Genomic DNA, 17,246 nt, shown 5'->3' with positions numbered 1-17,246 from the left:
ATCTGGCTTTTAATATCTGTACATCGCCGGGCGCGGTGGCTCAAGCCTGTAATCCCAGCACTTTGGGAGGCCAAGACGGGCGGATCACGAGGTCAGGAGATCGAGACCATCCTGGCTAACACGGTGAAACCCCGTCTCTACTAAAAAATACAAAAAGCTAGCCGGGCGAGGTGGCAGGCGCCTGTAGTCCCAGCTACTCGGGAGGCTGAGGCAGGAGAATGGCGTAAACCCAGGAGGCGGAGCTTGCAGTGAGCTGAGATCCGGCCACTGCACTCTAGCCCAGGCGACAGAGCAAGACTCCGTCTCAAAAAAAAAAAAAAAAAAAAAAAAAAAATCTGTATATCAAGACTATATTAAAGGCAGTGACCATAATTATCTAGATAGGGAAAAGTTTTATTATTTGTAGAAATCCAGTGCTAAAAAATACATTTCAGGATCACTTAGTCCAATCTTCCTGATTTTACAGATGAGAAAACTGAAGCCCAGAATTTAAGCAACTTACCTGGAGTGAGAGTTAAGCTAAATTAATTCTTTTGCCTCTGGGTGTTCATATAAACACTAGAATTTTATTATGACAAAGAAGTGAACACTCTATAATCAAAAGATACAGAAACACAGCTCTCTGTTTACCTTCCAGATTTGGGGCATGAAGTAATGCAATCATCCACGCTGAGCTTAGAAAAGACAATATCTTGGTTTTCCACTTAAATGTCAACGTTAAATGTGGTGTCACACCAACCCAATGGCAGAAAGTAAGGAGGCAAAGCTTACGGGCTTAACAAGCATTTGTTTTTGACGGCATCAGTCAGGAACCAATGGACGATACAGAGCCAATCCTTTGCTTTCCAGAGTCACAAGAGGCCAGGAAGGCTGTGGGAAAATGTCTGAAGTTCGGGTTATTTAAGGCTATTCAGAAATTTGGCATGTTCCTCTCCTCTTGGTAACAGAGTTTCTCCTCCTATCTTTGGACCAGTCTTTTCCTAGAAAAATGAAAATATTTTAATAGGAGATGGTTCAACATTATTAGCATGGGTCACTAAAAGGAATCAAAAATTAGTAGGCAAATGGCATACCTTTAGCATTCCGTCCCGTTCCCATTTGTAGAGGCCACAGTTACTGAAAGAGACAAGATGGATTGACTCAGCAGGGTGGTGTAGGCCCACACATGTAAAGACGACGATGCTCACTGCACCTGGGGAGAGGGGCCCCCCATTCAAGGAGAAGCTGTTCGAGGTGACATTTGTATTGTATGCCAAATCTGAGGTTATGCTCAAATGTGACTAAAACTAAACTTGCAATGACTTGGGAAGTGGTCTGTAGGTCCTTACAAAGCTAGAGCCTTCAGAGATGGAGTTTCAAATGATGGTACCACAGAGATCCATGCGCTGCAGGTAATGAACACACCCTTGGTTTTTACAGCTGATGGTGGTTGGGATGAGACTCAGACTTACGGAGCTGGCCCTCTGGTGCAGGATAATCTATGTTTGGCCCCTTCCTCCTCTTTTTTTGAAGCAGAAAGGTTGAGCTAAGAAAGGAAAAGTCTTCTTTCTAGTCTGGATCATCCTTCTCCCTTTCTCTTTATAACCCAAAAGCCTTTACTCACTGTCTTTTCTTTTCTTTTTTTGGAGATGGGGTTTTGCCACGTTGCCCATGCCGGCCTCAAACTCCTGGGCACAAGTGATCTGCCCGTCTCAGCCTCCCAAAGTGCTGCGATTACAGGTGTGGCCACCACGCCCAGCCTCTTTACTTTCTTTTTATTCAAAGGGCCCAGGGACTGTTGTTTTGTTTTTATTTTTTTTAGAGACAGGGTTCACTCTGTGGCCCAGGCTGGAGTGCAGTAGTACGATCACAGCACACTGCAGCAGCCTTGATCTTCAGGGATCATGTGATCCTCCTGCCTCAGCCTATTGAGTAGCTGGGACCAAAGGTGTGCACCACCATGCCCAGCTAATTTTTAAATTTCTGTAGAGATGGAGAGTCTCACTATGTTGCCCAGGCTGGTCTTGAACTCCTGGGCTCAAGTGTTCCATCTGCCTCAGCCTCCCAAAGTGCTGGGATTACAGGCATGAGCCACCAAGTCCAGCCCTTCTTGCTCTTTTTTTTTTTTTTTTTTTTTTTTGAGTCTTGCTCTGTGGCCCAGGCTGGAGTGGCCGGATCTCAGCTCACTGCAAGCTCCGCCTCCCAGGTTTACGCCATTCTCCTGCCTCAGCCTCTCGAGTAGCTGGGACTACAGGCGCCCACCACCTCGCCCGGCTAGTTTTTTGTATTTTTTAGTAAAGACAGGGTTTCACCATGTGAGCCAGGATGGTCTCGATCTCCTGACCTCGTGATCCGCCCGTCTCGGCCTCCCAAAGTGCTGGGATTACAAGCTTGAGCCACCGCGCCCGGCCTTGCTCTTATTTTTAACATGGTGGGTGACTTCCACACTGAGAAGGGATGTGAACACTATGGTGAAAACTTATTTCCTACGAAGTTTACTCTGGGGAAAAGAGAGAGAAAGAGAGAAGACATATAATAAAGCCAAGGAAGTATGTCTGCCAGCTCCCTTGGATTTTAGAGGGTTGGTGTGGGGTGTGGATGCTCTGCCTGTCTCCCCTTCCCCTTACCTAGCTTAAGAGTCTACTCGTATCAGTCTGTTCTCATGCTGCTAATAAAGACATACCCAAGACTGGGTAATTTATAAAGAAAAGAAGTTTAATGGACTCAGTTCCACGTGGCTGGGGAGGCCTCACAATCATGGTGGAAGATGAAGGAAGAGCAAAGGCATGTCTTACATGGCAGCAGGCAAGACAGCGTGCGCAGGGGAGCTCTCCTTTATAAAACCATCATATCTCATGAGACTTATTTGTTGTCATGAGAACAGCCCAGGAAAGACCTGCCCCATGATTCAATTACCTCCCACTGAGTCCCTCTCACAACTTGTGGGAATTATGGGAGCTACAATTCAAGATGAGATTTGGGGTGGGGACACAACCAAACCGTATCACAATTCCTGCCCTGAAAGGTGGCATGTCAGTGGCCATAGCCCTTACAGCCTCCCAACCATCACCTTCCACCTCCAGAGACTGGTTCAGTATCAATGGAGAGAACTCTGGTAGTCTATCAGTAGATCAATGATAAAATTGTGAGAAAAAAAAAAATCACTATTCTAGTCAGGAGTCAGCAAACTACAACCCCAATCCAGCACATCGCTAGTTTTTATAAATAAAGTTTTATTTGAACACAGCCGTGCCCAGTTGCCTGTGTATTATCTATGGATGCTTTCAGGCTACACCAGCAGAGCTGTGTGGCCGACAAAGCCTAATATGTTCACCACTGACATTTTATAGGCAATGTGTGCTGACTTCTGTTCTAGATCAAGAACTAGCCAAGCATGGTGGCTCACGCCTGTAATCCTAGCACTTTGGGCAGCTGAGCCCACCAGAGCCCAGGAGTTTGAAACCAGCCTGGACAACAGAGTGAGACACTGTCTCTATAAAAAAAAGTAAATTTAAAAAATTAGCTGGGTGTGGTGGTGCACACCTGTAGTCCCAGCTACTCAGGAGTCAAAAGCAGGAGGATCGCTTGAGCCCATGAGTTCAAGGCTGCAATGGGCTATGATCATGGCACTGCACTCCAGTCCACATGACAGAGTGAGACCCTCTCTCAAAAAAAGAAGAGAAAAAAAAAAAAAAAAAAAAAGCAACTGACAAAAAGTCCAGAAAAAGGCCGGGCGTGGTGGCTCAAGCCTGTAATCCCAGCACTTTGGGAGGCCGAGACGGGCGGATCACGAGGTCAGGAGATCGAGACCATCCTGGCTAACACGGTGAAACCCCGTCTCTACTAAAATATACAAAAAACTAGCCGGGCGAGGTGGCGGGTGCCTGTAGTCCCAGCTACTCGGGAGGCTGAGGCAGGAGAATGGCGCAAACCCGGGAGGTGGAGCTTGCAGTGAGCTGAGATCCGGCCACTGCACTCCAGCCCAGGCGACAGAGCGAGACTCCATCTCAAAAAAAAAAAAAAAAAAAAAAAAAAAAAAAAAAAAAAAAAAAAAAAAAGTCCAGAAAAAGCGTGGTTCTTACAATCACAGTGCCATCTGGAGGCTGAAAGGCATCGTGCCCTTCCATTTGTGCCTTGTACTTAATGAACAGAATTTTTTTGATTTTTCTAACGTTTTCCGTAAGCTCTTACTATAATGACATTTTTAGTCATCTATTTTGGAAAGAAGTCAAGTATCAATATATAAATAACTACTTAAAAAATTATAATCTAGATTGTGAAAAATTGGCAAGCCACCTCCTGGTAAAGTGATGAACTGGCCCGGGTTCCTGGCTCCCTCCCTAGGATCTCTGGATCGACCCGGGAGAACCTGAAGTGAGAGTGAAATATGAACTCCAGGAAGTAAACAACAAATGAAAATAAGCAAGCACACAAAAAGGCAGTGGTACTATCCCAGTGAGAGCTCTTGACAGGAATAAGAACTCACTGAGGTGAAAGCACTGAGGTGCTGAGGCCAGGGGACACGTGTGGGGAGGGCCTAGGGTGCCCGCGGGTGAAATGTGATGGGTGTTGCCATGGGCACGGTCATCAGTTAGGAACAGCAGACGCGATGAACACAGACACATCCTACAAACACAGAGCCGAGTGAGAAACGAAATCAAATGAGACATATAATTCTGTACCACCTATGTGAAATAAATACGGCTGCAGAGCAAGCAGTACACGTTCACAAGAAAACTAACAAGAGGATCACAGCAACCATCTGAAAATGGCTGAGGATGGTGTGAAGGGATGGGATGGAGGGAGAAGGGGTAAGAAGAGAACATGAATGAGCCGGGGAGGGCACTGGATGGACCCGCGATGGCGGCGTGCTGCACCAGGGAGGGTTTCTTAACCCAGCTCCGGAGGTGCCACCGTCATATTCTACGTGAATGATGTCCCTTGACTGTCAAACACGGCAGCTCTGCCTCTGTATCTGACGTTGTCCCAAAAAGTAAAAAGAGAAACAAAAGATCCTTACAACACACACAGTCAGCCCTCCACACCTGTGGGTTCGACCACCGCATCTGTGGGTCAAAAGTATTCGGAAAAACACTCATCCTCAGAGATATCATCTTACACCAGTCAGAATGGCTATTATTAAAAAGGCAAAAAATAACCAAATGCTGGCATGGATGTGGTGAAAAGGGAGCGCTCACACTGGTGGGAATACAAATTAGCACAACCTCGTACAGAAAACATATGAAGATTTCTCAAAGAACTAAAAATAAAACTACCATTCAATCCAGCAATTCCACTACTGGGTATCTACCCAAAGAAAAAGAAATTGGTATACTGATTTCTGCTCATGTATGTTTTATCACAGCACTAGTCACAATAGCAAAGACATGGAATCAACCGAAATGCCATCAAGAGATGACTGGATAAAGAAAATGTGGTACATATACACCATGGAATACTGCTCAGCCATAACAAAGAATGAAGTCATGTTTTTTACAGCAACATGGATGCTGGAGCATGTTGGCAACATTTTTCACTTAGGATAACGTTGCCATTATCCTAAGTGAAAAAACTCAGAAACAGAAAGTCAAATACTGCATGTACCCACTTACAAATGGGAGCTAACATGTGTATGCAAAGACACAGAAGGTGGAATAATAGACACTGAAGGGTGGGAGGGGGTGAGGGAGGAGAAATTACCTAACGGGTACAATGTACATTATTTCAGGTGATGGCTACACTAAAAGCCCCGACTTTACCACTACACAAACTATCCAGGTAACAAAATTGCACCTGTGCCCCTTAAATTTATACAAATTGAAAAACAAAACAAATATACATATATATGAAGCACAATAAAAAATAATACAATAAAAAATATAACAACTATTTACAGCATTTACATTGTATTAGGTAATTTTTTTTTTTTTTTTTTGAGACAGAGTCTCACTCTGTTGCTCAGGCTGGAGTGCAGTGGAGGGATCTGTGCTCACTGCAAGCTCTGCCTCCCGGGTTCATGCCATTCTCCTGCCTCAGCCTCCCGAGTAGCCGCGACTACAGGTGCCCACCACTAGGCCTGGCTAATTTTTTTTGTATTTTCAGTAGAGACAGGGTTTCACCGTGTTAGCCAGGATAGTCTCGATCTCCTGACCTTGTGAGCTGCCCACCTCAACCTCCCAGTGCTGGGATTACAGGCGTGAGCCACCGCACGTGGCTGTGTTAGGTATTATAAGTAATCTAGAGATGATTTAAAGTATATGGAAGGATATGTGCACATTATATGCAAATACAACACTATTTTATATCAGAGACTTGAGCATCCACAGATTTTGGTATCCTGCGGGGAGAGTGCTGTCCTGGGACCAATGCCCCTTGGATACTGAAGAACAGCAGCTCTCACAAGCTAAAGACATATAAAATGATCAAATAACTCTTTGGAGAGAGGAAAAAAATGTTATGTGCATCCTAGCCCCCAACACACACATACATGTTCACCACCCCCCCTATGATTCTTCACTTATTTATTCAACAAACACTTCTGAGGACCCCCTATGGGCCAGGCACTACATTAGGTGTTGGGGACAGCAGTGAAAGGGTAGGGTCCCTTCCTTCCAGGGATTTCAGTTAACAACTTGAGTCCCAAGGGTAGCCTGGAGCTATAGGAAGGCATGGAATGATTATCCAATGTTCCAAGGGAAGAGAATCACAGACTCTGGAAAAAGAGATGAAAATCCCCACGTGGGACAAAGAGCTCCAGGTGATTCTCATACCTGCAGTGCTTGTTCGGGAGTCTGTCCAGGGAGATGCTTCTGTTTCCACAGGGACACTTGAAAAACCTCTTCACGCCGTCATGCCAGTGGTATTCATGCTGCTCACTGACGCAGGTCTCCAGCAGCTTGAAGTGGGTGTAGGCGCACTGCACAGAGCAACAAAAAACCCACACCGCTGGTGAAGAGCTTTTGAGGACAAATGCTCAGCTGCAGTCAGGGCAATCTGCTCCATGATCACCTGGTCTCTCATCACCACCTGGGCCCTTGCTAGGGGACTGGGCCACCTTCGCCTCTTGCTACAGGGACCCGTGTGATTGCCTGACTCCCTCACACTGATACCACTGTTTCTCATATTTGGCCCAATTTCTGATCAGGCACAAAGTACACAATAACTTTCTGTTATTGTGTAACATGTTCCATGATGACAATAGCAAGGGCAGGAGAGGAAAAGTACTGTAAACCCCTAAATAGCTTCGGTCAGTCTGTGCTAGAGTCATTACGGCCCTTTGCTTATATAGGATGCAGAGGCTTGGGATCTATTTAGAAAGACTAATCAGCAGCTCTTTCATTTTCTTCTATGATCTATAAAAAGGATATAGGCTTATTCTTACTCCCTATTTCATTACCAGCAAAGCCAAGACAGAGAGATTAAGGAATTCCCTTTTAATTTCGATCCTCAAAAGGACCGAAGAGAATGAGAAATGGTGGGTGAGCAGCAAAACATGTGCGGGAGAGAGTGATGTAACTTCTGGGAATTACACTGAGTTTGATCAGTAACTCGAGACTTGGGCAAGCTCAGAAAGTGCAGAGCAGAGTGGTGAGCCCGAGGCTGGCATGACAATGGCCCCCTAAAGATATGCACAGCCTACTCCCCAAAACTGTGAGTGTGTGCTGGTCCAGGGTGAAGGGGAATCAAGGCTGCAGGTGAAATTCAGGCTGCTAATGGATAGGGAGATTGTCCTGGATGATCTGGGTGGGCCCAATGGAATCACAAGGACCCTTAAACGTGGAAGAGGTGCTCAGGGCTGGAATGTGAGAGCTCACCCCACTGCTGCTGGCTGTGCTGAGGAAGTGAGGACAGGCGAGGATGCAGCAACTCAGAAGCTGGGCAAGATGATTCTCCCTTACAGCAGCCCCGTCTGCAGGAAACCCGGCCCTGGCTACACCCTGATTTTAGACCAGCAAGACCCACACAGACTTCTGACCCACACAAGAGATAATAAATGTGCACTGTGAGGCCAGGCACGGTGGCTCATGCTTGTAATCCCAGCACTTTGGGAGGCCGAGGCAGGCAGATCATCTGAGGTCAGGAGTTCCAGACCAGCCTGTCCAACATGGTGAAACCCCATTTCTACTAAAAATACAAAAATTAGCCGGGCAGTGTTGTGTGTGCCCATAACCCCAGCAACTCGGAAGGCTGACACACGAGAATCGCTTGAACGAGAGGCAGAGGTTGCAGTGAGCCGAGATTGTGCCACTGCACTCCAAGCTGGGTGACAGAGTAAAACTATCTCAAAATAAATAAATAAATACATAAATAAATAAATAATAAAATAACAAAAAATATGCATTGTGTTAGGCCACCTCATCTGTGATCATCTGTTACGGCGGCAACGGGAGACCACCCACCAGCTCCGCTGCAGGTCCACCGCTGTGTCGGAGTAAGAGCTGCCATCTGAGGTGAAATGCAATGGTGGGTGTGTGTTTCCTGTCTTCTCAAAACTATGTTTAAAAGAATCATCTTTACTTATGCTCCAAGATAGAAACTTTCTCAAGGAAGTCCTACTTTTGGTGGTAGCTGATTTGGAGCTGACCCTCAAATACACAGGAGAGCTAAACTGTTAAAAGGAGTAAGACAGAGAAAAGTGCACTTGGTAAGTTACGCCCCTTCCACCTCTTCTGCAGGTTTATTAAGTAGGCCGATGTGCCACGCAGGGATCGTGGGAACAAATGGTAATGGAAGGAACAGTGTTCACCAAGAGCTTTCTTCTTTCTTTTTGAGATAGGATCTCGCTCTGTTGCCCAGGCTAGGGTGCAGTGGTGTGATCACAGCTCACTGCAGCTTTGAATTCCTGGGCTCAAGTGATCTTCCTGCCTCAGCCTCCCAAATAGCTGGAGTCACAGGTGTGTACCACCACACCTGGCTAATTTTTTATTTTTTGTTGAGATGGGGTCTCACAATGTTGCCCAGGTTGGTCTCAAACTCCTGGCCTCAAGTGATCCTCCTGCCTTGGCCTCCCAAAGTGCTGCGATTCCAGGCGTGAGCCATCACACCCAACCCTTTCTTCCCATTTTTAATCAATGTTGAGGAATAGAGGACTTAGAATTTTCTAACAGATTTATGATAAAAATTCTGCAAACATTGATGATGATATAATCCACACTCTGGCTTGAGACTCAACAGAGCAGGTTCAGCCAGGAGTAGGAAAGCAGTGGTGGATCATAACATGAGAGGCCAAGGGGTTCAACCATGGTCCCAAGGCCTGAGCGAGGATATGCCAGAACCTGAGAAACAGCAGTCAGAGCCACGTGGACCCAGTGGTCCAGGGGAAGAGATGGGGGCTCTGGTCAAATGAGAGAAGAATTCCCTTTGCAGAGCACAGCAGCCAGGTCAGGCAAGAAGCCCGGTCCTGGGCCACCTGCGCCCTTTGCTTTCCAGCCTAATTAACTGACACATCACGAGATAGGGCCCCAGATCCCACAGGTTCTCCATGTGCTGCCGAGTCACAACAGCACCACACAGGGCCCATGGGTTGCTGCAGCCCCCGCCTTCACCCACCGTCTTGCATGTCACAACACGGCATTTCACTTCTCTGATGTTTCTCATCTTTTCTTCCATTTGTTCTTTTTTCACCAGTGGCTCAAAGTAGCGCTCCTGCAGCTCAGCCTCGGCCTGGAATGACAGGGCATACGGAAGACCTGGCATTAAATCCAGTATGTGCTCAGGCAGCGCAGTAAGAGTAACTTCATGATTAGTCAAATGACACAGCTGATAATAATCAAAACAGAACAGAACCGAAGAGGCAGGCTAAGTGTGAGAGGGCTCTGGACAGTGCCTCGATGAGCTGCAAAGCAAAAGATGACGATGCATAGAAACGACCTCATAATATGCAAAAACAAAGGGACATGAGAACATTTGGTGATTTTTATTTTTATTTTATTTTATTTTTGAGATGGAGTCTCACTGTCACCTAGGCTAGAGTGTAGTGGTGCAACCTCTACCATACTGCAACCTCCACCTCCTGGGTTCAAGTGATTCTCTTGCACCAGCCTCCTGAGTAGCGGGGACTACAGGTGCCCACCACGATGCCCAGCTAAATATTTGGATTTTCAGTAGAGATGGGGTTTCGCCCTGTTGGACAGGCTGGTTTCAAACTCCTGACCTCAGGTGATCCACCTGCCTTGGCCTGCCAAAGAGCTAGGATTACAGGCGTGAGCACCTGGCCCATTTGGTGATTTTTAAAGCACCAAATACAAATAAACACTCCTAACGTGACAGTATTATTATGTCAAGTGTGTGCCCAAAGGCAGTTATTTCTACAGTTTGAATACAGACTCCACATATACAATGTACTCCAGGCCCCAACTGGTGAGTTTCCTGGGTGCACGGAACATCAGGGAACAGCACTGAGGGCAGAGATCCTTGTGGCAGAATGTGGGTGCAGTGATGGGGTTAGCGTTGCTCCACAGGCAGGAGGGCCCGGGGCCTCGGGTGCCACAGAGGCGAGAAGCTCAACTCTGCAGGCTGCCGAGTCAGCTCTGGCATGTCTCCTGAGTGTCAAGTCCAGTGAAAAGACATGATGCAGAATTGTCTTGTTAGTTATTTGTTAATCAAAGCAAGAGCAGATCATTCGGAATAGTGATACCGAATGGGGATATTTTCAAAACTGGTGGGAGCACTTTCTTTGTTATTGCAATGATTGCTACTTCTGTGGCTAGCAGGGACCAGGGGTGCTGCACTGTCTGCAATGCATGCAACAGTCACCGACACAACCAAGGATTGCTTCTCCTCCTGCCTGGCTTCTGTGTGCTCTATGAGACATCTGTGTGGATGGGGAACCTGATTAAAACCCTAGAATTTAACAGCTTTCTACATAACCCTACAATATTTGTGCATGGTTTTAACCTATGTTGACTACTCCAAGAGTAAAACTAGATTCCTGTGTATACTGAGGGACAATGGTACTTTGGTTTCTCAGGATTATTTACTTAAAAACACACACACACACCATCCAGCCTGGGCAACACAGAAAAACCCTGTCTGTAAAAAAAAAAATTAATAAGAAAAAATTAGCCAGTTGGCCGGGCGTGGTGGCTTACGCCTGTAATCCCAGCACTTTGGGAGGCTGAGGCGGGTGGATCACCAGGTCAAGAGATTGAGGCCATCCTGGCCAACATGGTGAAACCCCGTCTCTATTAAAAATATAAAAATTAGCCAGGCGTGGTGGCGGGCGCCCGTAGTCCCAGCTACTCGGGAGGCTGAGGCAGGAGAATCGCCTGAGCCCGGGAGACAGATGTTGCAGTGAGCCGAGATCACGCCATTGCACTCCAGCCTGGCGACAGAGTGAAACGCTGTCTCAAAAAAAAAAAAAAAAAAAGCCAGTCATGGTGATGCACCTGTAGTACCAGCTACTTGCGAGGCTAAGGCAGGAGCATCACTTGAGCCCAGGAGTTTGAGGCTGCAGTGAGCCCTGATAGTGCCACTGCACTCCAGCCTGGGGGACAGAACAAGACCTTGTCTCAAAAAAACAAAACCTTCCCAGCTCCCCGCCAAAAGTACATTATCTAGTCCTAGCTATTCAGGAGGCTGAGGTATGAGAATTGCTTGAGCCCAGGAGTTTAAGACCAGACTGGGGAACATACAGAGACCCTGTATGAACACCCGTCCAACCCCTGAAGCAAAAACCCTACATTATCAAAGAGATAGGTCCATGCTATTTACCAAGACACAAACCTATGTGAGTCTCCATTTCTGGCTCATTTACACTGATAAGCCCAAGCCTCTGACGACTTTATTATTTCCCCTAAGCTAGTTCTGCCCCTGCATTTACGAATCCATAATGAAATCTGTATCTTTATCATAAATATTTTCATTTTTTCTTCTTTGCATTAGGATGTTTATTGATTTTTCGAAATGACTAATATAGGTAATTCATATTATCTCTGAATTTTATTTCAAGATAAGGAAGCAATACAAAATACTTGTTATTAAAAAGGGTCCTTGGGCGTGATGGGGTTAACTATTGATTTAGAGTATTTGAAATGCCAATATAAAAATACTGGAATGGGAAAACTCTCTTTGCATATTGCAAGGCAGAAAATAGCAGCAGGTAGAGCCATTTAAACATAATTCACAGCCATAACCCAATGCAAACATTTTTACAATATTTATATCTATTTAAGTCATGTTAAATCAAATTATATTCTTCAGTAAAGAGACAAGGACAAAGCTAAAATCTATTAGAAACTCTCCTGTTCTTCAAACAAACTGATATATACCTACCTCTAGATTTACGTAAAAAACAGATTCTTGGCTGGGCACAGGCATGGTGGCTCACACCTGTAATTACAGCACTTTGGGAGGCCAAGGAGGGAGGATCACTTGAGGTCAGGAGTTAGAGATCAGCCTGGCCAACATGGTGAAACTCTGCCTCTACTAAAAATACAAAAATCTGCTTGGTGTGCTGGCGGGTGCCTGTAATCCCAGCTACTCGGGAGGCTGAGGCACGAGAATCACTTGAATCTGGGAGGCAGAGGTTGCAGTGAGCTGAGATTGCACCACTGCACTCCAGCCAGGGCCACAGAATGAGACTCCATCTCAGAAAAACAAAACAAAACAAACAACAGATTCTTGGTCCTACAGCTAAGCGCCTTGGCTTTGAAGGACATCGGACATCAACACTATCCTTGAGCTTTTGGGCTCTTACCTCTTTCAGGATGCCTGTGTGTTTTGATTTTGCTTTTAGGATTTTCTGAAATTCCTCAGATTCCAGGTAGGCAAGTTGTTCTCTCCTTTTTTTCCTGGCAGGCTCCATTTCATCATCAGCTAGGGCACAAGGAAACAAACGTCAGCAGTGACCAAGAAATTTCACAAAGCCAGCGTGCCTCATCGACTCCACTCCCTTTCACTCCCTCTTCCTCTGCCTACCAGCCCTTCAAACTTGATCTACCCCAGCTGGTCCCAGCAGGGAAAAGCTCTCAGAGGTGCACCAAGAAGCTAAGTAAGCCTAGAATGTGGGGTGGTGGCAGATTTGACCACTAAATTAGAATCTCTTTTTCACCTTCAAATAGGCAGCTGACTATGACAACAGATAACAACAACGTTAAATAATGTTGACAATTACCTTAAAATGATATTGCCAACTTCAGACTTTTAAAAATAAAGATATGGCAATTTAAACAAAGGAATTCTAGTTCTGTCAAAGCAAATTTTTATGCTAATATATATGTACAAAGATCCAATGAACAATCCTATTCCCAAGTATTCAAATTGTGCCAAATTTTATTCCAATTTAATGTGATTATAAAAAAATCAGTTCCAGCTCACGTATGTAATCCCAGCACTTTGGGAGGCCAAGGCGGGCGGATCACGAGGTCAAGAGATTGAGACCATCTTGGCCAACATGGTGAAACCCCATCTATACTAAAAATACAAAAAATTAGCTGGGCATGGTGGCATGCGCTGATAGTCCCAGCTACTTGTGAGGCTGAGACAGGAGGATCGCTTGAACCCAGGAGGCGGAGGCTGCAGTGAGCCGAGACTGCACCACTGCACTTCAGCCTGGCAACAGAGCAAGGTTCTATCTCAAAAAAAAAAAAATTCAGTTCCACCCGTATAAATTCTATTTAGGTATTCTATACAGGAGGAAATGGAAGTAATTACTTGACACCTGGGTGCTGGTTTTGGTTTAGAACATATTTCCCTTAGAAACAGTTTCTCTTTCCCACTGTTAACTGTGAAACTGCAGTACCTTGAGAAGAAAACACGGTGTTTTTTTCTACACGTTCCTTCACCTCCAGGATGTCCTGAGGGTCCTTTTGCTTCTTCTTAATGCTGTTTGGGTTGGTTTTTGTAAGAATCTGGCCTTTTGCCCTTAATTTGGTGATAGCAGCTAACTAGAAAAAAAGAGATGAGAGAGAGGTAAAGATCTGAAAGATGACAGAGGCACTTATAGACCTGGACCCCTTTTTTGTTATTAACCAGTGAATTCTGGCTGTTCTCTGACAGAAATTGGCAGAACATATCTTAATTTTACTTAGTATTATTAACAGAATTACTAGAATATAATAGCATGGGAGACAGGTCTATATGTTGATGAATAAAGTCTTAGTTTATTTAAATATAACAAGTTAGACATCAGCAAGACTGCAGGCTTCCAGATCCATAAAGGAACCACATCACCATTTTGGAAGTTTTCGAATCAGAATTAAGATAAAATTCCATCCAGCTCTGCCATGGACTAGCTTGTAACCCAGTGAAAATTACTTAATTTCTCATGTATAAAGTGGAAATGGGGCTTGGCATGGTGGCCTATTGTAAACCCAGCACTTCGGGAGGCTGAGGCAGGTGGATTTCTTGAGACCAGCCTGTGCAACATACTGAGACTTCACCTCTACAAGAAACACAAAAATTAGCTGGGCATGGTAGTGCATGCCTGTAGTCCCAGATACTCAGGGGACTGAGGTGGGAGGATCACCTGAGCCTGGGGAGGTAGAAGTTTCAGTGAGCTGGGACTACACCTCTGTACACCGGCCTGGCAGACACAGTGAGACCCTGTCTCAAAACAAACACACACAAAAAAGAGAAGGAAATGATGATATAGCACTGACCTACCTTTGAAGGTCATAGTTTTATGGATGAAATAAGACAATATCTGTAAAGTATGAATCTTTACACAGTAAATACATTCCTGGCCAGGTGCAGTGGCTCATGCCTGTAATTTCAGCACTTTGGGAGACTAAGGCAGGTGGATCATTTGAGGTCAGGAGTTCGAAACCAGCCTGGCCAACATGGTGAAACCCTGTCTCTGCTAAAAATACAAAAATTAGTTGGGTGTGGTGTGGTGGTGGGCACCTGTAATCCCAGCTATTCAGGAGGCTGAGGCAGGAGAATTGATTGAACCCAGGAGGTGGAGGCTGCAAGTGAGGCGAGACCGCACCACTGCACCCCAGCCTGGGTGACAGAGCAAGACTCCGTCTCAAATAAATAAATAAATAAATAAACAAATAAATAAACATAGTAAATAAACGGCACACACATATGACAGGTACGGAGTAATACAGACATATGCCATGGTTATGGTAGGTATTACTGCTATTATTATAGGTAAGGTTTTGGCATACAGCTAGCCTTTGACCTTCATTTGGCTGCAGCTGCTAACTACAGGGAAGAGAGAAGCTTGATCAGGGTACTCAGGAAACAGGCACTTGGGGCTCTGGGTGCCTTACCCCTACTTCAGCCACAGCAGCTCAGCTTTCACCTGTCATGGGACTGGACTTTTATGTAAGATTTCTTTTAAAGAAGGATTCTTGATGCCTGTAGTCCCAGCACTTTGGGAAGCTGAGGTGGGATTGCTTGAGTCCAGGAGTGTAAGACCAGCCTGGGCAACAAAGGGATGCCCCTCTCTCTACAAAAAATACAAATATTAGCCAAGGCCTGGTGGCATGTGCCTGCAGTCCCAGCTACTACTTGGGAGGCTGAGGCAGGTGGAGCAATCGATCCTGGGAGGTTGAGGCTGCAGTGAACCATGATGGTTCCACTGCACTCCAGCCTGGGTGACAGCGGGAGACCGTGTCTCAAAAAAATAAATAAATAAAATGGCCAGGCATGGTGGCTCACACCTATAATCCTAGCACTTTGGGAGGTCGAGGCAAGTGGATCCTTTGAGGTCAGGAGTTCGAGACCAGCCTGGCCAACATGGTGAAACCATGTCTCTACTAAAAATACAAAAATTAGCCGGGCGTGGTCATAGGCGCCTGTAATACCAGCTACTCAGAAGGCTGAGGCAGGAGAATCACTTGAATCTAGGAGGCAGAGGTCAGTGAGCCAAGATCATGCCACTGCACTCCAGCCTAGGCGACAGAATGAGACTCCATCCAATAAATAAATAAATAAATAAATAAATAAATAAATAAATAAATAAATAAAACATAAAAAATGGATTCCTTAAACCACCATTTTACAGTCTCGCCTCAACAATTCCAAGAATTTTTTTCCTACCGTCAGTGCCTCTGGTTATAAAACACTATCTTCCTCTAGGTTACCTCTTGTAGCCTGACGAGAAAAAGTGTTGAGATAACAGATCTAACTTTCTTTTAATATTATATTGACACTACCATGTTTTCAAATTATGCTGACTCTAATGATCACGATCAACAAACAGCTATTAGGTGTCTGTCTTCCTCCAGCTCTGCCCTAAAGAATGCAAACTCAAGTGTTAAAGAGAAGAGATGCCAGTTACCTTTTTGGCTTCTGCTAAAGCACTCAGTTTTGGTCTTGGTGGTGGTGACTCATCATAAAAGAGAACATCATCTCCTTCCAAGATGCCTCGCCCCAGCTTGGGCGTCATTGTGGCCAGGGCTCCCTCCAGCCTGGGGAACTCGGATCCTGTCTGTGGAGGCTGAGCAGGGGTTTGTCTTGATGAGGATGGCACAGCTGGGCTCTTGACTTCACTTGAGCTCTGCAGAAATCTTTAAAGAACATACAGTCAAAACATGCAAACAGGGTTTACGAAAATAAAAACTCTGTAACTTAAGGTGGACTGGGAGGCGGCAGGCAGGCCACCAGCTGGGAGCTAGTTGTTAGCAAAATAATGTCCCCTTCTTGGCTGGTAATTCAAATTTGCACACAATAAGAACAATATTAGCTTTACTAACTCCGCCATTATTTGAGTTTTCTTTGAATAAGCTGTAATTGTCCTAACACTTTAGAACTGATTAGTGTATTTATCAATCGGTTGTCCAGGGGATGCCATCCACAGTGCACATAGCTGAAGATGCGGTGTGAACTATATTCCCACCCCTACCGTCAGCTCTAGGGCCTGTAAGAACTCATTGCATCTCCCTGCATCTTCGTTTATGCTACTGGGAAGAGACAATACACGTGAGACATTTGGAAGTCATTAACGAAAAGCACTGTAACTTAGAGATTATTTTACAGCCCCCCCCCCTTTTTTTTTTTGAGACAGAGTCTCGCTCTGTTGCCCAGGCTGGAGTGCAGTGGCATGATCTTGGCTCACTGCAACCTCTGCCTCCCAAGTTCAAGTGATTCTCGTGCCTCAGCCTACCAAGTGTTGGGATTACAGGCGTGAGCCATCACGCCTGGAAACAAATAGTTTTAAGAGCTATTTTACTTTTATTTTTGGAGACAGGGTCTTGCTCTGTCATCCAGACTGGAGTGAACTGGCATGATTGCGGCTCGCTGCCTCTCTGCTTCCCAGGCTCAGGTGATCCTCCCACCTCAGCCTCCCGAGTATCTGGGACCACAGTGTGCACCAC

The 17,246-nt window shown here is 45.5% G+C and overlaps 1 protein-coding gene across 2 annotated transcripts in view; it reads right to left on the bottom strand.

Annotated features, from left to right (window-relative positions):
• Positions 1-379: 379 nt before the first annotated feature.
• Positions 380-17,246, bottom strand: part of MCM10 (minichromosome maintenance 10 replication initiation factor) — a 51,683-nt gene continuing 34,816 nt past the window's right edge. For both annotated transcript variants that reach the window (XM_010365946.2, XM_010365947.2), the window contains exons 14-20: positions 16,211-16,439; positions 13,721-13,865; positions 12,677-12,795; positions 9,529-9,642; positions 6,750-6,895; positions 1,074-1,116; positions 380-980 (exon numbers count right to left, since the gene is read on the bottom strand). In XM_010365946.2, coding sequence (XP_010364248.1) covers positions 897-980; positions 1,074-1,116; positions 6,750-6,895; positions 9,529-9,642; positions 12,677-12,795; positions 13,721-13,865; positions 16,211-16,439 — 880 coding nt within the window. In that variant the 3' untranslated portion in view covers positions 380-896. The remainder of the gene's footprint in view (positions 981-1,073; positions 1,117-6,749; positions 6,896-9,528; positions 9,643-12,676; positions 12,796-13,720; positions 13,866-16,210; positions 16,440-17,246) is intronic.

The sequence above is a fragment of the Rhinopithecus roxellana genome, chromosome 11 (genome assembly GCF_007565055.1).
Source record: "Rhinopithecus roxellana isolate Shanxi Qingling chromosome 11, ASM756505v1, whole genome shotgun sequence".
In the NCBI taxonomy this organism is placed as follows: Eukaryota; Metazoa; Chordata; class Mammalia; order Primates; family Cercopithecidae; genus Rhinopithecus; species Rhinopithecus roxellana.
This window is presented reverse-complemented; position numbering and strand designations above follow the sequence as displayed.